This window comes from Taudactylus pleione, unplaced genomic scaffold, assembly GCF_031769625.1.
Source record: "Taudactylus pleione unplaced genomic scaffold, aTauple2 ptg000469l, whole genome shotgun sequence".
Taxonomy (NCBI): domain Eukaryota; kingdom Metazoa; phylum Chordata; class Amphibia; order Anura; family Myobatrachidae; genus Taudactylus; species Taudactylus pleione.
In genome coordinates, this window is record NW_028284871.1 from 206,092 (window position 1) to 228,682 (window position 22,591).

General features: G+C 43.8%; 1 protein-coding gene across 1 annotated transcript in view; it reads left to right on the plus strand.

Moving 5' to 3' along the window:
* Positions 1–22,591, plus strand: part of ARHGAP30 (Rho GTPase activating protein 30) — a 186,811-nt gene that overhangs the window by 73,559 nt on the left and 90,661 nt on the right. The window contains exons 6-7 of the mRNA XM_088448856.1: positions 457–584; positions 4,491–4,656. Coding sequence (XP_088304982.1) covers positions 457–584; positions 4,491–4,656 — 294 coding nt within the window. The remainder of the gene's footprint in view (positions 1–456; positions 585–4,490; positions 4,657–22,591) is intronic.

The following is a 22,591-nucleotide window of genomic DNA, read 5'->3' on the forward strand; positions in this document are numbered from 1 at the left end:
CTCCGGGCGACACCCTGACACCATGGGGGGTGGGGAGGCTTGTGTTGCACCCACTAAGGCATTAATGCAATAAACCTTTATATCACAGATCGTTACGTGCTGAGAATGTTCTAGTAGGAGATATAACTAGAAAAAGAGCAATTTCTCAGGGACTCTAAATGGCTGGAATATGTCTCCTGCTGCTAATAATAATAATAATAATAATAATAATAATATATAATAATAATAATAATTAATAATTAGTAATAATAATATATAATAATAATAATAATAATAATAAAAATATATACATTTTCTTTCCTACTCCAAGTTATACAGAACTAATAAAAGCTGGATGCTGGGCTCCAGAAGTTATGTGGGATTGTGATAGGAAACCCCTGACGCGATAATAATGTAAGGAAATGACAGATATACTCTGGCTCCATCTAATGTTCTCCAATCTCATCCCAATGTCAGGTCCAAAGATATTGAATCATCCGGCTTTAATGGCACCGCAGCATTCATGGAGGTCAGGGTGCAGTCCATCGTAGTGGAATTTATCCTAACACACGTGGAGCAGTTATTTGGAGTTGGAACCATCCCAGGTATAGACACTTGTTACATTCAATGGGAAAAGATGTGAAACGCGCTGTTCCTGGACTCATGTAAATAATGTAACTGCAAATGACCCACGCTTGGAGAATCAGCGATCATACTTGAGAACTTTTTGGCTGCCAGGTCGGCGCAGCAGGGGCGTGATAGGTGGGCGGTGCTTCATCACAGCCCCGCCCCTGCTATACAATGCAGAGATTACAGGCATTGTAAGGCAGGGGGCGGTGTAACGATGACGTGATTCAGTGTGAATGGAGTCATCGGCCCCTTATGGGCCGCCCACTTTTGGACAGGTAAGCAGGGGGGTTGTGAGGGGAGGCGGCCGGAGCAGATGACTTGCCCTCTCCCATGAGGGGGCCAGGTGCGGGAGTGTGTCGGCGATTACATAACATTTCTTCTTCAGGGTCCATAGGGATCCACAGGAATACCTTGGGGGTTTAGTTGGAGGTTAGGATCAGACAGTGAAAGCTGTTGACTCCCAGGGTGCACTGGTCCTTCCCCCTATACCCCACCCCCCTAAGCCCCTCAGTTAGTTCTGGTGTCTGCAGGAGTAAGACCACCATTAGACAGTGGGGTGTGTTAGGCAGCCCATAAGCATTTTATTTATTTGATTTATTAGTTTATTGATTCTACAAGCTGAGTGTTCAGCATCAGACTGTCTATGACACGTCTGTGCTGTCACTCCATCACCCCTCTGGGCGTCACCACTCCAGTTCCATCTGGTACTCTCGACGGGCTCCTCGGGGACCTTGCTAGCTGGCCCCGCGGGATGACCATAGACTGCAACCCGGACACAGGGGACAGGTAAGGCGGATTACCGCTTGCGGGCAGTCTTTCCTCTGTTCAGGTGACAGACCGGAGGATGCTGAGTGTGTACACCGGGGAAGTCCATGCACTCCACTAAGACCACCAGGGTACATATTGTGCAGGGAACCATATGAGGTCAATAACCAGCCAGGGGAGGACAGCTTTCTCTGTTTAAGCGGCCCCTCCCCCAGATCTGGGCGCCATTCCGCAGGGTCTAAACCGCTCTGAGCTGCATTTCCGCTCTGGCCACACCCCCTCAGAGGTCTCCGGCGGCCATCTTCTCCAGCTCACCCACAGCTCTCTGGTAATGCAGGTTCCGGGTCCCCCTACATACTGTACCTCTCCCTGGATCTAGGTTATGTAGCGCTATAGCCTACCAGATATTAGATTCTGAGTAGTTGTATTTAGTGAACACAGAAAAAAAAAGAGATTTGCTCCCCAGCACACTCAGCAATGCAGATCCTGGGATCCATAGTGTCCACCTTCGACATGGTGGAGTATGCCCAATTCCACTCCAGAGCTTTGCAACTCCTGATCCTCTCCAGGTGGAACGGATTGCCTCATCGATGTAAGGCCCAAACAATGGTTCTCTCTCCAAAGGTTCATCTGTCCCTCTCATGGTGGTTACAGATGTCTCACCTAACCGGCGGACGCCCCTTTTGGGTCCCAGCCTGGGTGATCCTGACAACGGATGACAGTTTCTGGGGTTGGGGCATGGTGACCAGACCGTACTCCTTCCAGGATGGCTGGACTCCGGTCGAGACAGCTCTACCAATCAAAGTGTTGTAACTTCAAGCAGGATACAAAGCCCTCATTCTGGCACGACATATTCTTCCGGGAAGTCCTGTACAGGTACAGTCCAACAACGCCATGCCAGTAGCCTACCTCAATCACCAAGGAGGCACTCGAAGTCAGGCAGCCATGTCAGTAGTGGCTCACATGGGCAGAAAAACACCTTCCGGCAATCTCAGCAGTGTTCATTCCCAGAGTTCAGAATTGGAAAGCGGACTTCCTCAGCCTCCACAATGTACAGACCGGGGAATGGTCTCTCCACCCAGAAGTGTTTCAACTCCTTGTGGACAAGTGGGGCCAACCAGAGGTAGACCTCATGGCCTCTTGACACAATCACAAGCTGATGGTGTATGGATCAAGAACAAGAGATGCCGCAGCAGCCTTCGTAGACGCATTGTCCATAAAGTGGACCTTTCAGTTGGCATACCTGTTTCCTTTGGTCTCACTCCTTCCTCGAGTCCTTCGGAAGTTCAAACAAGATGGAGGCACTGTCCTTCTGGTGGCTCCGGCGTGGCCCAGATGACATTGGTACTCAGACCTTCAGAGGCTCTCCATCGATGCTCCTTTTCTGCTGTCTCAACTGTCGGATCTGTTATCTCAAGGTTCTTGCCTACACCCGGACTCTTTGACAGCGTGACTCTTGAGACATCCCTCTGAACATCTAAGGGATTTTCTCAAGCAGTAATACAGACTATGCTCAGGGTGCGTAAACCGGCTTATGCCCGGATCTATCACAGAGTGTGGCATACTTACTTCCAGTGGTGTAATACCAGAAGTTATGACCCACATATTTTTAGGGTCTGTAGAGTCCTTGCTTTCCTTCAGGTTGGTCTGGACCTTGGACTTTACCTGACCTCACTTACAGTTCATGTCTCTGCTATGTCTATCTGGTTCCAATGCAAAATTGATACACTACCAGATGTTCACACCTTTGTACAGGGTGTTCTCCGCATTCAACCTCCCTTTGTCCCTCATGTGGCTCTTTGGGATTTGTCTGTGGTTCTTCAGGTTCTGCAGGACCCTCCATTTGAACCCCTGAAATCAGTGGATCTCAAATGGTTAACAGCGAAGTCTACCTTTCTTCTGGCTATTGCCTCTGCCCGTAGGGTGTCAGGCTTGGGGGCATTGTCGTGTTGCTCCCCATTTCTGATTTTTCATCCAGACAGGGCAGTTCTTCGTACTCGCCCTGGTTTTCTTTCCAAGGTGGCCTCTAAATTCCATATCAGTGAGGAAATTGTAGTCCCAGCCTTCTGTTCACCCTGCCTTTTGGCTGGTGAGGCTTCCTTGAATGTGGTCCGTGCCCTCAGGATCTACTTGGACTGTACCTGTTCGTTTAAGAAAACAGATTCTCTATTTGTCCTCTATGGATTCCACAAGAATTGCTGGCCAGATGGATTCAGATGGCTATCTCACAGGATTACTTGCAGACGGGTCTCCCTGTGCCAGCTACCATTCCTGCTCATTCCACTCGAGCTGTGGGACCTTCATGGGCAGCTAGCCGTGGTGCCTCGGCTGAACAGCTTCGTAAGGCAGCCACATGGTCTTCTGTCTACACCTTTCAGGTTCTATGACTTTGATACATTTGCCTTTCAGGATGCTTCATTTGGGCACCAGATACTCCTGTCAGTTCAGGTGCGTCCCCGTACTTGAATACTGCTTTGGGACATTCCCAAGGATCCCTGTGGATCCCTATGGACCCTGAATAGGAAAATGAGAGTTATGGTAAAACTTACCTTTGTTAACTCTCTCTCTTCAAAGTCCATAGGGTCCACAGGGCACCCACCCTGATGCCCCTAGATTCTCTGGGTTGGTTTTCCTGGTCACCGGTCTCCGTCTCCCTTGTGTGAGAGTGTGTTTCTACTGTGTACCAGTCTTCCTTCTCTCCTGTCCTCCTCCTGTCATTGGCTTGCTAACTATCTGAAGGGCCTCTGTCTTGGGGGCGGGGTATAGGGACAAGGACCAGTGCATCCTGGGAGTCAAAAGCTTTAACTGTCTGGTGCCTGGTCCTAACCTCCACCTTCTCTCTCTTAACTCTCTTAAGAGAGATAATAAAGGTAAGTTTTACCATAACTCTCATTACTCTCATTGCACTGGAATCCTGCCAATAGATTTTGTCAGGATAGATGGGAAGGATCTCGATGTATTTTGCCAGTCAGACATTGCCACCACTTGTCATAATCATCAATTCTCAACTTGCACCAGGGGTGGAGCACCCACCAGTGATGCTTCTCCTCGGCATGCTTATGGCAATTTGCACCAGCCCCATTGTTGGTATTTAAAGGGTTTGTATTTGGTAACAGGAAAAGAGAGTGAAGGTGGGTCGGCAGCCGCAATGAACTGGCCATCTTGTGTTCCAGAGGAATATTACCGCTCATTATCCTACAATCTGCCCAGCATGCTTAACCATGGTGATGGACCTCCACAGATTCGGCCTTACCACACAATCATAGAGTTTTCTGAGAACAAGTAAGTCTTTCTATTCACCCACTCATATGTGGTCTCACTTGATATTAGACGTGTTCCACTAGCTGACTAGCAGCCACGGCACATTGCCACAAGTCCAATTCCATATTCATCACCACCACATGTGTCTCCTGTCTCTGTACCTCCCTGTCGGAAATATACACTTGTATTTACCTCAGCAAGGCTCTGAGATTCCCACTTACTGTAGCTTCAATCATACATATAACCAGGACACATGAGCGTATGGGCAGTTGCTATGTGCAGGACACAAACCATACATACAGTATAACCAGTATAACAAGGAAACATGAGCTTATGGGCAGTTGCTATGTGCAGGACACAAACCATTCATATAACCAGGAAACATGAGCTTATGGGCAGTTGCTATGTGCAGGACACAAATCATACATACATACATATAACCAGGATACATGAGCTTATGGGCAGTTGTCATGTGCAGGACACAAACCATACATACATACTGTATAACCAGGAAACATGAGCTTATGGGCAGTTGTCATGTGCAGGACACAAACCATACATACATACTGTATAACCAGGAAACATGAGCTTATGGGCAGTTGCTATGTGCAGGACACAAACCATACATACATACAGTATAACCAGGAAACATGAGCTTATGGGCAGTTGCTATGTGCAGGACACAAACCATACATACATACAGTATAACCAGGAAACATGAGCTTATGGGCAGTTGCTATGTGCAGGACACAAACCATACATACTGTATAGCCAGGAAACATGAGATTATGGGCAGTTGCTATGTGCAGGACACAAACCATACCTACAGTATAACCAGGAAACATGAGCTTATGGGCAGTTGCTATGTGCAGGACACAAACCATACATCCATACTGTATAGCCAGGAAACATGAGCTTATGGGCAGTTGCTATGTGCAGGACACAAACCATACATACAGTATAAGCAGTGTAACCAGGAAACATGAGCTTATGGGCAGTTGTCATGTGCAGGTCACAAACCATACATACAGTATAACCAGGAAACATGAGCTTATGGGCAGTTGCTATGTGCAGGACACAAACCATACATACATACAGTATAACCAGGAAACATGAGCTTATGGGCAGTTGTCATGTGCAGGACACAAACCATACATACATACTGTATAGCCAGGAAACATGAGCTTATGGGCAGTTGCTATGTGCAGGACACAAACCATACATACATACAGTATAGCCAGGAAACATGAGCTTATGGGCAGTTGCTATGTGTAGGACACAAACCATGCATACATACAGTATAACCAGGAAACATGAGCTTATGGGCAGTTGCTATGCGCAGGACACAAACCATACATACTGTATAGCCAGGAAACATGAGCTTATGGGCAGTTGCTATGTGCAGGACACAAACCATACATACATACAGTATAACCAAGAAACATGAGCTTATGGGCAGTTGCTATGTGCAGGACACAAACCATACATACTGTATAACCAGGAAACATGAGCTTAAGGGCAGTTGCTATGTGCAGGACACAAACCATACATCCATACTGTATAGCCAGGAAACATGAGCTTATGGGCAGTTGCTATGTGCAGGACACAAACCATACATACATACAGTATAACCAGGAAACATGAGCTTATGGGCAGTTGCTATGTGCAGGACACAAACCATACATACATACAGTATAACCAGGAAACATGAGCTTATGGGCAGTTGCTATGTGCAGGACACAAACCATACATACATACTGTATAGCCAGGAAACATGAGCTTATGGGCAGTTGCTATGTGCAGGACACAAACCAGACATACATACAGTATAACCAGGAAACATGAGCTTATGGGCAGTTGCTATGTGCAGGACACAAACCATACATACATACAGTATAACCAGGAAACATGAGCTTATGGGCAGTTGCTATGTGCAGGACACAAACCATACATACATACAGTATAACCAGGAAACATGAGCTTATGGGCAGTTGCTATGTGCAGGACACAAACCATACATACAGTATAACCAGTATAACCAGGAAACATGAGCTTATGGGCAGTTGTCATGTGCAGGACACAAACCATACATACATACTGTATAGCCAGGAAACATGAGCTTATGGGCAGTTGCTATGTGCAGGACACAAACCATACATACATACAGTATAGCCAGGAAACATGAGCTTATGGGCAGTTGCTATGTGTAGGACACAAACCATGCATACATACAGTATAACCAGGAAACATGAGCTTATGGGCAGTTGCTATGCGCAGGACACAAACCATACATACTGTATAGCCAGGAAACATGAGCTTATGGGCAGTTGCTATGTGCAGGACACAAACCATACATACATACAGTATAACCAAGAAACATGAGCTTATGGGCAGTTGCTATGTGCAGGACACAAACCATACATACTGTATAACCAGGAAACATGAGCTTAAGGGCAGTTGCTATGTGCAGGACACAAACCATACATCCATACTGTATAGCCAGGAAACATGAGCTTATGGGCAGTTGCTATGTGCAGGACACAAACCATACATACATACAGTATAACCAGGAAACATGAGCTTATGGGCAGTTGCTATGTGCAGGACACAAACCATACATACATACAGTATAACCAGGAAACATGAGCTTATGGGCAGTTGCTATGTGCAGGACACAAACCATACATACATACTGTATAGCCAGGAAACATGAGCTTATGGGCAGTTGCTATGTGCAGGACACAAACCAGACATACATACAGTATAACCAGGAAACATGAGCTTATGGGCAGTTGCTATGTGCAGGACACAAACCATACATACATACAGTATAACCAGGAAACATGAGCTTATGGGCAGTTGCTATGTGCAGGACACAAACCATACATACATACAGTATAACCAGGAAACATGAGCTTATGGGCAGTTGCTATGTGCAGGACACAAACCATACATACAGTATAACCAGTATAACCAGGAAACATGAGCTTATGGGCAGTTGTCATGTGCAGGTCACAAACCATACATACAGTATAACCAGGAAACAAGAGCTTATGGGCAGTTGCTATGTGCAGGACACAAACCATTCATACTGTATAGCCAGGAAACATGAGCTTATGGGCAGTTGCTATGTGCAGGACACAAACCATACATCCATACTGTATAGCCAGGAAACATGAGCTTATGGGCAGTTGCTATGTGCAGGACACAAACCATACATACATACAGTATAACCAGTAAACATGAGCTTATGGGCAGTTGCTATGTGCAGGACACAAACCATACATACAGTATAACCAGGAAACATGAGCTTATGGGCAGTTGCTATGTGCAGGACACAAACCATACATACAGTATAACCAGGAAACATGAGCTTATGGGCAGTTGCTATGTGCAGGACACAAACCATACATACAGTATAACCAGGAAACATGAGCTTATGGGCAGTTGCTATGTGCAGGACACAAACCATACATCCATACTGTATAGCCAGGAAACATGAGCTTATGGGCAGTTGCTATGTGCAGGACACAAACCATACATACATACAGTATAGCCAGGAAACATGAGCTTATGGGCAGTTGCTATGTGCAGGACACAAACCATACATACATACAGTATAACCAGGAAACATGAGCTTATGGGCAGTTGCTATGTGCAGGACACAAACCATACATACATACAGTATAGCCAGGAAACATGAGCTTATGGGCAGTTGCTATGTGCAGGACACAAACCATACATACATACAGTATAACCAGGAAACATGAGCTTATGGGCAGTTGCTATGTGCAGGACACAAACCATACATACATACAGTATAACCAGTAAACATGAGCTTATGGGCAGTTGCTATGTGCAGGACACAAACCATACATACATACAGTATAACCAGGAAACATGAGCTTATGGGCAGTTGCTATGTGCAGGACACAAACCATACATTGAGTATAACCAGTATAACCAGGAAACATGAGCTTATGGGCAGTTGTCATGTGCAGGTCACAAACCATACATACAGTATAACCAGGAAACATGAGCTTATGGGCAGTTGCTATGTGCAGGACACAAACCATTCATACTGTATAGCCAGGAAACATGAGCTTATGGGCAGTTGCTATGTGCAGGACACAAACCATACATACATACAGTATAACCAGGAAACATGAGCTTATGGGCAGTTGCTATGTGCAGGACACAAACCATACATCCATACTGTATAGCCAGGAAACATGAGCTTATGGGCAGTTGCTATGTGCAGGACACAAACCATACATACATACAGTATAACCAGGAAACATGAGCTTATGGGCAGTTGCTATGTGCAGGACACAAACCATACATACAGTATAACCAGGAAACATGAGCTTATGGGCAGTTGCTATGTGCAGGACACAAACCATACATACAGTATAACCAGGAAACATGAGCTTATGGGCAGTTGCTATGTGCAGGACACAAACCATACATACAGTATAACCAGGAAACATGAGCTTATGGGCAGTTGCTATGTGCAGGACACAAACCATACATCCATACTGTATAGCCAGGAAACATGAGCTTATGGGCAGTTGCTATGTGCAGGACACAAACCATACATACATACAGTATAACCAGGAAACATGAGCTTATGGGCAGTTGCTATGTGCAGGACAAAAACCATACATACAGTATAACCAGGAAACATGAGCTTATGGGCAGTTGCTGTGTGCAGGACACAAACCATACATACATACAGTATAACCAGGAAACATGAGCTTATGGGCAGTTGCTATGTGCAGGACACAAACCATACATACATACAGTATAACCAGGAAACATGAGCTTATGGGCAGTTGCTATGTGCAGGACACAACCATACATACAGTATAACCAGTATAACCAGGAAACATGAGCTTATGGGCAGTTGCTATGTGCAGGACACAAACCATACATACAGTATAACCAGGAAACATGAGCTTATGGGCAGTTGCTATGTGCAGGACACAAACCATACATACTGTATAGCCAGGAAACATGAGCTTATGGGCAGTTGCTATGTGCAGGACACAAACCATACATACATACAGTATAACCAGGAAACATGAGCTTATGGGCAGTTGCTATGTGCAGGACACAAACCATACATACATACTGTATAGCCAGGAAACATGAGCTTATGGGCAGTTGCTATGTGCAGGACACAAACCATACATACAGTATAACCAGTATAACCAGGAAACATGAGCTTATGGGCAGTTGCTATGTGCAGGACACAAACCATACATACATACTGTATAGCCAGGAAACATGAGCTTATGGGCAGTTGCTATGTGCAGGACACAAACCATACATACATACAGTATAACCAGGAAACATGAGCTTATGGGCAGTTGCTATGTGCAGGACACAAACCATACATCCATACTGTATAGCCAGGAAACATGAGCTTATGGGCAGTTGCTATGTGCAGGACACAAACCATACATACATACAGTATAACCAGGAAACATGAGCTTATGGGCAGTTGCTATGTGCAGGACACAAACCATACATACATACAGTATAACCAGGAAACATGAGCTTATGGGCAGTTGCTATGTGCAGGACACAAACCATACATACTGTATAACCAGGAAACATGAGCTTATGGGCAGTTGCTATGTGCAGGACACAAACCATGCATACAGTATAACCTGTATAACCAGGAAACATGAGCTTATGGGCAGTTGTTCTGTGCAGGACACAAACCATACATACAGTATAACCAGGAAACATGAGCTTATGGGCAGTTGCTATGTGCAGGACACAAACCATACATACAGTATAACCAGGAAACATGAGCTTATGGGCAGTTGCTATGTGCAGGACACAAACCATACATACAGTATAACCAGTATAACCAGGAAATATGAGCTTATGGGCAGTTGCTATGTGCAGGACACAAACCATACATACAGTATAACCAGGAAACATGAGCTTATGGGCAGTTGCTATGTGCAGGACACAAACCATACATACAGTATAACCAGTGTAACCAGGAAACATGAGCTTATGTGCAGTTGCTATGTGCAGGACACAAACCATACATACAGTATAACCAGTATAACCAGGAAACATGAGCTTATGGGCAGTTGCTATGTGCAGGACACAAACCATACATACTGTATAGCCAGGAAAGATGAGCTTATGGGCAGTTGCTATGTGCAGGACACAAACCATACATACATACTGTATAGCCAGGAAACATGAGCTTATGGGCAGTTGCTATGTGCCGGACACAAACCATACATACAGTATAACCAGTATAACCAGGAAACATGAGCTTATGGGCAGTTGTTATGTGCAGGACAAAAACCATACATACAGTATAACCAGGAAACATGAGCTTATGGGCAGTTGCTATGTGCAGGACACAAACCATACATACTGTATAGCCAGGAAACATGAGCTTATGGGCAGTTGCTATGTGCAGGACACAAACCATACATACATACAGTATAACCAGGAAACGTAAGCTTATGGGCAGTTGCTATGTGCAGGACACAAACCATACATACAGTATAACCAGGAAACATGAGCTTATGGGCAGTTGCTATGTGCAGGACACAAACCATACATACATACATACAGTATAACCAGTATAACCAGGAAACATGAGCTTATGGGCAGTTGCTATGTGTAGGACACAAACCATACATACAGTATAACCAGGAAACATGAGCTTATGGGCAGTTGCTATGTGCAGGACACAAACCATACATACAGTATAACCAGGAAACATGAGCTTATGGGCAGTTGCTATGTGCAGGACACAAACCATACATACAGTATAACCAGTATAACCAGGAAACATGAGCTTATGGGCAGTTGCTATGTGCAGGACACAAACCATACATACAGTATAACCAGGAAACATGAGCTTATGGGCAGTTGCTATGTGCAGGACACAAACCATACATACAGTATAACCAGGAAACATGAGCTTATGGGCAGTTGCTATGTGCAGGACACAAACCATACATCCATACTGTATAGCCAGGAAACATGAGCTTATGGGCAGTTGCTATGTGCAGGACACAAACCATACATACAGTATAGCCAGGAAACATGAGCTTATGGGCAGTTGCTATGTGCAGGACACAAACCATACATACATACAGTATAACCAGGAAACATGAGCTTATGGGCAGTTGCTATGTGCAGGACACAAACCATACATACATACATACAGTATAGCCAGGAAACATGAGCTTATGGGCAGTTGCTATGTGCAGGACACAAACCATACATACATACAGTATAACCAGGAAACATGAGCTTATGGGCAGTTGCTATGTGCAGGACACAAACCATACATACATACAGTATAACCAGGAAACATGAGCTTATGGGCAGTTGCTATGTGCAGGACACAAACCATACATACATACAGTATAACCAGGAAACATGAGCTTATGGGCAGTTGCTATGTGCAGGACACAAACCATACATACATACAGTATAACCAGGAAACATGAGCTTATGGGCAGTTGCTATGTGCAGGACACAAACCATACATTGAGTATAACCAGTATAACCAGGAAACATGAGCTTATGGGCAGTTGTCATGTGCAGGTCACAAACCATACATACAGTATAACCAGGAAACATGAGCTTATGGGCAGTTGCTATGTGCAGGACACAAACCATTCATACTGTATAGCCAGGAAACATGAGCTTATGGGCAGTTGCTATGTGCAGGACACAAACCATACATACATACAGTATAACCAGGAAACATGAGCTTATGGGCAGTTGCTATGTGCAGGACACAAACCATACATCCATACTGTATAGCCAGGAAACATGAGCTTATGGGCAGTTGCTATGTGCAGGACACAAACCATACATACATACAGTATAACCAGGAAACATGAGCTTATGGGCAGTTGCTATGTGCAGGACACAAACCATACATACAGTATAACCAGGAAACATGAGCTTATGGGCAGTTGCTATGTGCAGGACACAAACCATACATACAGTATAACCAGGAAACATGAGCTTATGGGCAGTTGCTATGTGCAGGACACAAACCATACATACAGTATAACCAGGAAACATGAGCTTATGGGCAGTTGCTATGTGCAGGACACAAACCATACATCCATACTGTATAGCCAGGAAACATGAGCTTATGGGCAGTTGCTATGTGCAGGACACAAACCATACATACATACAGTATAACCAGGAAACATGAGCTTATGGGCAGTTGCTATGTGCAGGACACAAACCATACATACATACAGTATAACCAGGAAACATGAGCTTATGGGCAGTTGCTATGTGCAGGACACAAACCATACATACTGTATAGCCAGGAAACATGAGCTTATGGGCAGTTGCTATGTGCAGGACACAAACCATACATACATACAGTATAACCAGGAAACATGAGCTTATGGGCAGTTGCTATGTGCAGGACAAAAACCATACATACAGTATAACCAGGAAACATGAGCTTATGGGCAGTTGCTGTGTGCAGGACACAAACCATACATACATACAGTATAACCAGGAAACATGAGCTTATGGGCAGTTGCTATGTGCAGGACACAAACCATACATACATACAGTATAACCAGGAAACATGAGCTTATGGGCAGTTGCTATGTGCAGGACACAACCATACATACAGTATAACCAGTATAACCAGGAAACATGAGCTTATGGGCAGTTGCTATGTGCAGGACACAAACCATACATACAGTATAACCAGGAAGCATGAGCTTATGGGCAGTTGCTATGTGCAGGACACAAACCATACATACTGTATAGCCAGGAAACATGAGCTTATGGGCAGTTGCTATGTGCAGGACACAAACCATACATACATACAGTATAACCAGGAAACATGAGCTTATGGGCAGTTGCTATGTGCAGGACACAAACCATACATACAGTATAACCAGTATAACCAGGAAACATGAGCTTATGGGCAGTTGCTATGTGCAGGACACAAACCATACATACATACTGTATAGCCAGGAAACATGAGCTTATGGGCAGTTGCTATGTGCAGGACACAAACCATACATACATACAGTATAACCAGGAAACATGAGCTTATGGGCAGTTGCTATGTGCAGGACACAAACCATACATCCATACTGTATAGCCAGGAAACATGAGCTTATGGGCAGTTGCTATGTGCAGGACACAAACCATACATACATACAGTATAACCAGGAAACATGAGCTTATGGGCAGTTGCTATGTGCAGGACACAAACCATACATACATACAGTATAACCAGGAAACATGAGCTTATGGGCAGTTGCTATGTGCAGGACACAAACCATACATACTGTATAACCAGGAAACATGAGCTTATGGGCAGTTGCTATGTGCAGGACACAAACCATGCATACAGTATAACCAGTATAACCAGGAAACATGAGCTTATGGGCAGTTGTTCTGTGCAGGACACAAACCATACATACAGTATAACCAGGAAACATGAGCTTATGGGCAGTTGCTATGTGCAGGACACAAACCATACATACAGTATAACCAGGAAACATGAGCTTATGGGCAGTTGCTATGTGCAGGACACAAACCATACATACAGTATAACCAGTATAACCAGGAAACATGAGCTTATGGGCAGTTGCTATGTGCAGGACACAAACCATACATACAGTATAACCAGGAAACATGAGCTTATGGGCAGTTGCTATGTGCAGGACACAAACCATACATACAGTATAACCAGTGTAACCAGGAAACATGAGCTTATGTGCAGTTGCTATGTGCAGGACACAAACCATACATACAGTATAACCAGTATAACCAGGAAACATGAGCTTATGGGCAGTTGCTATGTGCAGGACACAAACCATACATACTGTATAGCCAGGACAGATGAGCTTATGGGCAGTTGCTATGTGCAGGACACAAACCATACATACATACTGTATAGCCAGGAAACATGAGCTTATGGGCAGTTGCTATGTGCCGGACACAAACCATACATACAGTATAACCAGTATAACCAGGAAACATGAGCTTATGGGCAGTTGTTATGTGCAGGACAAAAACCATACATACAGTATAACCAGGAAACATGAGCTTATGGGCAGTTGCTATGTGCAAGACACAAACCATACATACTGTATAGCCAGGAAACATGAGCTTATGGGCAGTTGCTATGTGCAGGACACAAACCATACATACATACAGTATAACCAGGAAACGTGAGCTTATGGGCAGTTGCTATGTGCAGGACACAAACCATACATACAGTATAACCAGGAAACATGAGCTTATGGGCAGTTGCTATGTGCAGGACACAAACCATACATACATACAGTATAACCAGTATAACCAGGAAACATGAGCTTATGGGCAGTTGCTATGTGTAGGACACAAACCATACATACAGTATAACCAGGAAACATGAGCTTATGGGCAGTTGCTATGTGCAGGACACAAACCATACATACAGTATAACCAGGAAACATGAGCTTATGGGTAGTTGCTATGTGCAGGACACAAACCATACATACGTACAGTATAACCAGGAAACATGAGCTTATGGGCAGTTGCTATGTGCAGGACACAAACCATACATACATACAGTATAACCAGGAAACATGAGCTTATGGGCAGTTGCTATGTGCAGGACACAAACCATACATACATACAGTATAACCAGGAAACATGAGCTTATGGGCAGTTGCTATGTGCAGGACACAAACCATACATACAGTATAGCCAGGATACATGGGCTTATGGGCAGTTGCTATGTGCAGGACACAAACCATACATACATACAGTATAACCAGTATAACCAGGAAACATGAGCTTATGGGCAGTTGCTATGTGCAGGACACAAACCATACATACAGTATAACCAGGAAACATGAGCTTATGGGCAGTTGCTATGTGCAGGACACAAACCATACATACTGTATAGCCAGGAAACATGAGCTTATGGGCAGTTGCTATGTGCAGGACACAAACCATACATACATACAGTATAACCAGGAAACATGAGCTTATGGGCAGTTGCTATGTGCAGGACACAAACCATACATACAGTATAACCAGGAAACATGAGCTTATGGGCAGTTGCTATGTGCAGGACACAAACCATACATCCATACTGTATAGCCAGGAAACATGAGCTTATGGGCAGTTGCTATGTGCAGGACACAAAGCATACATACAGTATAACCAGTATAACCAGGAAACATGAGCTTATGGGCAGTTGCTATGTGCAGGACACAAACCATACATACAGTATAACCAGGAAACATGAGCTTATGGGCAGTTGCTATGTGCAGGACACAAACCATACATACATACAGTATAACCAGGAAACATGAGCTTATGGGCAGTTGCTATGTGCAGGACACAAACCATACATACATACAGTATAACCAGGAAACATGAGCTTATGGGCAGTTGCTATGTGCAGGACACAAACCATACATACATACAGTATAACCAGGAAACATGAGCTTATGGGCAGTTGCTATGTGCAGGACACAAACCATACATACATACTGTATAGCCAGGAAACATGAGCTTATGGGCAGTTGCTATGTGCAGGACACAAACCATACATACATACAGTATAACCAGGAAACATGAGCTTATGGGCAGCTGCAATGTGCAGGTCACAAACCATACATACATACAGTATAACCAGGAAATATGAGCTTATGGGCAGTTGCTATGTGCAGGACACAAACCATACATACAGTATAACCAGGAAACATGAGCTTATGGGCAGTTGCTATGTGCAGGACACAAACCATACATACTGTATAGCCAGGAAACATGAGCTTATGGGCAGTTGTCATGTGCAGGACACAAACCATACATACTGTATAGCCAGGAAAAATGAGCTTATGGGCAGTTGTCATGTGCAGGACACAAACTATACATACAGTATAACCAGGAAACATGAGCTTATGGGCAGTTGTCATGTGCAGGACACAAACCATAAATACAGTATAACCAGGAAACATGAGCTTATGGGCAGTTGCTATGTGCAGGACACAAACCATACATACAGTATAACCAGTATAACCTGGAAACATGAGCTTATGGGCAGTTGCTATGTGCAGGACACAAACCATACATACAGTATAACTAGGAAACATGACCTTATGGGCAGTTGCTATGTGCAGGACACAAACCATACATACAGTATAACCAGTATAACCAGGAAACATGAGCTTATGGGCAGTTGCTATGTGCAGGACACAAACCATACATACAGCATAACCAGGAAACATGAGCTTATGGGCAGTTGCTATGTGCAGGACACAAACCATGCGTACATACAGTATAACCAGGAAACATGAGCTTATGGGCAGTTGCTATGTGCAGGACACAAACCATACATACAGTATAACCAGGAAACATGAGCTTATGGGCAGTTGCTATGTGCAGGACACAAACCATACATACAGTATAACCAGTATAACCAGGAAACATGAGCTTATGGGCAGTTGCTATGTGCAGGACACAAACCATACATACAGTATAACCAGGAAACATGAGCTTATGGGCAGTTGCTATGTGCAGGACACAAACCATACATACAGTATAACCAGTGTAACCAGGAAACATGAGCTTATGTGCAGTTGCTATGTGCAGGACACAAACCATACATACAGTATAACCAGTATAACCAGGAAACATGAGCTTATGGGCAGTTGCTATGTGCAGGACACAAACCATACATACTGTATAGCCAGGACAGATGAGCTTATGGGCAGTTGCTATGTGCAGGACACAAACCATACATACATACTGTATAGCCAGGAAACATGAGCTTATGGGCAGTTGCTATGTGCCGGACACAAACCATACATACAGTATTACCAGTATAACCAGGAAACATGAGCTTATGGGCAGTTGTTATGTGCAGGACAAAAACCATACATACAGTATAACCAGGAAACATGAGCTTATGGGCAGTTGCTATGTGCAAGACACAAACCATACATACTGTATAGCCAGGAAACATGAGCTTATGGGCAGTTGCTATGTGCAGGACACAAACCATACATACATACAGTATAACCAGGAAACGTGAGCTTATGGGCAGTTGCTATGTGCAGGACACAAACCATACATACAGTATAACCAGGAAACATGAGCTTATGGGCAGTTGCTATGTGCAGGACACAAACCATACATACATACAGTATAACCAGTATAACCAGGAAACATGAGCTTATGGGCAGTTGCTATGTGTAGGACACAAACCATACATACAGTATAACCAGGAAACATGAGCTTATGGGCAGTTGCTATGTGCAGGACACAAACCATACATACAGTATAACCAGGAAACATGAGCTTATGGGTAGTTGCTATGTGCAGGACACAAACCATACATACGTACAGTATAACCAGGAAACATGAGCTTATGGGCAGTTGCTATGTGCAGGACACAAACCATACATACATACAGTATAACCAGGAAACATGAGCTTATGGGCAGTTGCTATGTGCAGGACACAAACCATACATACATACAGTATAACCAGGAAACATGAGCTTATGGGCAGTTGCTATGTGCAGGACACAAACAATACATACAGTATAGCCAGGATACATGGGCTTATGGGCAGTTGCTATGTGCAGGACACAAACCATACATACTGTATAGCCAGAAAACATGAGCTTATGGGCAGTTGCTATGTGCAGGACACAAACCATACATACATACAGTATAACCAGGAAACATGAGCTTATGGGCAGTTGTTATGTGCAGGACACAAACCATACATACAGTATAACCAGTATAACCAGGAAACATGAGCTTATGGGCAGTTGCTATGTGCAGGACACAAACCATACATACAGTATAACCAGGAAACATGAGCTTATGGGCAGTTGCTATGTGCAGGACACAAACCATACATACTGTATAGCCAGGAAACATGAGCTTATGGGCAGTTGCTATGTGCAGGACACAAACCATACATACATACAGTATAACCAGGAAACATGAGCTTATGGGCAGTTGCTATGTGCAGGACACAAACCATACATACAGTATAACCAGGAAACATGAGCTTATGGGCAGTTGCTATGTGCAGGACACAAACCATACATCCATACTGTATAGCCAGGAAACATGAGCTTATGGGCAGTTGCTATGTGCAGGACACAAAGCATACATACAGTATAACCAGTATAACCAGGAAACATGAGCTTATGGGCAGTTGCTATGTGCAGGACACAAACCATACATACAGTATAACCAGGAAACATGAGCTTATGGGCAGTTGCTATGTGCAGGACACAAACCATACATACATACAGTATAACCAGGAAACATGAGCTTATGGGCAGTTGCTATGTGCAGGACACAAACCATACATACATACAGTATAACCAGGAAACATGAGCTTATGGGCAGTTGCTATGTGCAGGACACAAACCATACATACATACAGTATAACCAGGAAACATGAGCTTATGGGCAGTTGCTATGTGCAGGACACAAACCATACATACATACTGTATAGCCAGGAAACATGAGCTTATGGGCAGTTGCTATGTGCAGGACACAAACCATACATACATACAGTATAACCAGGAAACATGAGCTTATGGGCAGTTGCAATGTGCAGGTCACAAACCATACATACATACAGTATAACCAGGAAATATGAGCTTATGGGCAGTTGCTATGTGCAGGACACAAACCATACATACAGTATAACCAGGAAACATGAGCTTATGGGCAGTTGCTATGTGCAGGACACAAACCATACATACTGTATAGCCAGGAAACATGAGCTTATGGGCAGTTGTCATGTGCAGGACACAAACCATACATACTGTATAGCCAGGAAACATGAGCTTATGGGCAGTTGTCATGTGCAGGACACAAACTATACATACAGTATAACCAGGAAACATGAGCTTATGGGCAGTTGTCATGTGCAGGACACAAACCATAAATACAGTATAACCAGGAAACATGAGCTTATGGGCAGTTGCTATGTGCAGGACACAAACCATACATACAGTATAACCAGTATAACCTGGAAACATGAGCTTATGGGCAGTTGCTATGTGCAGGACACAAACCATACATACAGTATAACTAGGAAACATGAGCTTATGGGCAGTTGCTATGTGCAGGACACAAACCATACATACAGTATAACCAGTATAACCAGGAAACATGAGCTTATGGGCAGTTGCTATGTGCAGGACACAAACCATACATACAGCATAACCAGGAAACATGAGCTTATGGGCAGTTGCTATGTGCAGGACACAAACCATGCGTACATACAGTATAACCAGGAAACATGAGCTTATGGGCAGTTGCTATGTGCAGGACACAAACCATACATACTGTATAGCCAGGAAACATGAGCTTATGGGCAGTTGCTATGTGCAGGACACAAACCATACATACATACAGTATAACCAGGAAACATGAGCTTATGGGCAGTTGCTATGTGCAGGACACAAACCATACATACTATATAGCCAGGAAACATGAGCTTATGGGCAGTTACTATGTGCAGGACACAAACCATACATACATACAGTATAACCAGGAAACATGAGCTTATGGGCAGTTGCTATGTGCAGGACACAAACCATACATACATACTATATAGCCAGGAAACATGAGCTTATGGGCAGTTGCTATGTGCAGGACACAAACCATACATACATACAGTATACCCAGGAAACATGAGCTTATGGGCAGTTGCTATGTGCAGGACACAAACCATACATCCATACTGTATAGCCAGGAAACATGAGCTTATGGGCAATTGCTATGTGCAGGACACAAACCATACATACATACATACAGTATAACCAGGAAACATGAGCTTATGGGCAGTTGCTATGTGCAGGACACAAACCAAACATACATACAATATAACCAGGAAACATGAGCTTATAGGCAGTTGCTATGTGCAGGACACAAACCATACATACATACAGTATAACCAGGAAACATGAGCTTATGGGCAGTTGCTATGTGCAGGACACAAACCATACATACAGTATAAGCAGTATAACCAGGAAACATGAGCTTATGGAAAGTTGCTATGTGCAGGACAATAACCATACATACATACTGTATAGCCAGGAAATATGAGCTTATGGGCAGTTGCTATGTGCAGGACACAAACCATACATACATACTGTATAGCCAGGAAACATGAGCTTATGGGCAGTTGCTATGTGCAGGACACAAACCATACATACAGTATAACCAGTATAACCAAGAAACATGAGCTTATGGGCAGTTGCTATGTGCAGGACACAAACCATACATACAGTATAACCAGGAAACATGAGCTTATGGGCAGTTGCTATGTGCAGGACACAAACCATACATACAGTATAACCAGGAAACATGAGCTTATGGGCAGTTGCTATGTGCAGGACACAAACCATACATACAGTATAACCATTATAACCAGGAAACTTGAGCTTTTGGGCAGTTGCTATGTGCAGGACACAAACCATACATACAGTATAACCAGGAAACATGAGCTTATGGGCAGTTGCTATGTGCAGGACACAAACCATACATACAGTATAACCAGTATAACCAGGAAACATGAGCTTATGGGCAGCTGCTATGTGCAGGACACAAACCATACATACAGTATACCCAGTATAACCAGGAAACATGAGCTTATGGGCAGTTGCTATGTGCAGGACACAAACCATACATACTGTATAGCCAGGAAACATGAGCTTATGGGCAGTTGCTATGTGCAGGACACAAACCATACATACATACAGTATAACCAGGAAACATGAGCTTATGGGCAGTTGCTATGTGCAGGACACAAACCATACATACAGTATAACCAGTATAACCAGGAAACATGAGCTTATGGGCAGTTGCTATGTGCAGGACACAAACCATACATCCATACTGTATAGCCAGGAAACATGAGCTTATGGGCAGTTGCTATGTGCAGGACACAAACCATACATACAGTATAGCCAGGAAACATGAGCTTATGGGCAGTTGCTATGTGCAGGACACAAACCATACATACTGTATAGCCAGGAAACATGAGCTTATGGGCAGTTGCTATGTGCAGGACTCAAACCATACATACATACAGTATAACCAGGAACATGAGCTTAAGGGGCAGTTGCTATGTGCAGGACACAAACCATACATACATACAGTATAACCAGGAAACATGAGCTTATGGGCAGTTGCTATGTGCAGGACACAAACCATACATACAGTATAACCAGGAAACATGAGCTTATGGGCAGTTGCTATGTGCAGGACACAAACCATACATACAGTATAACCAGTATAATAGGAAACATGAGCTTATGGGCAGTTGCTATGTGCAGGACACAAACCATACATACAGTATAACCAGGAAACATGAGCTTATGGGTAGTTGCTATGTGCAGGACACAAACCATACATACAGTATAACCAGGAAACATGAGCTTATAGGCAGTTGCTATGTGCAGGACACAAACCATACATACATACAGTATAACCAGGAAACATGAGCTTATGGGCAGTTGCTATGTGCAGGACACAAACCATACGTACATTATAACCAGTATAACCAGGAAACATGAGCTTATGGGCAGTTGCTATGTGCAGGACACAAACCATACATACATACAGTATAACCAGGAAACATGAGCTTATGGGCAGTTGCTATGTGCAGGACACAAACCATACATACAGTATAACCAGAATAACCAGGAAACATGAGCTTATGGGCAGTTGCTATGTGCAGGACACAAACCATACATACATACAGTATAACCAGGAAACATGAGCTTATGGGCAGTTGCTATGTGCAGGACACAAACCATACATACATACAGTATAGCCAGGAAACATGAGCTTATGGGCAGTTGCTATGTGCAGGACACAAACCATACATACATACAGTATAACCAGGTAACATGAGCTTATGGGCATTGCTATGTG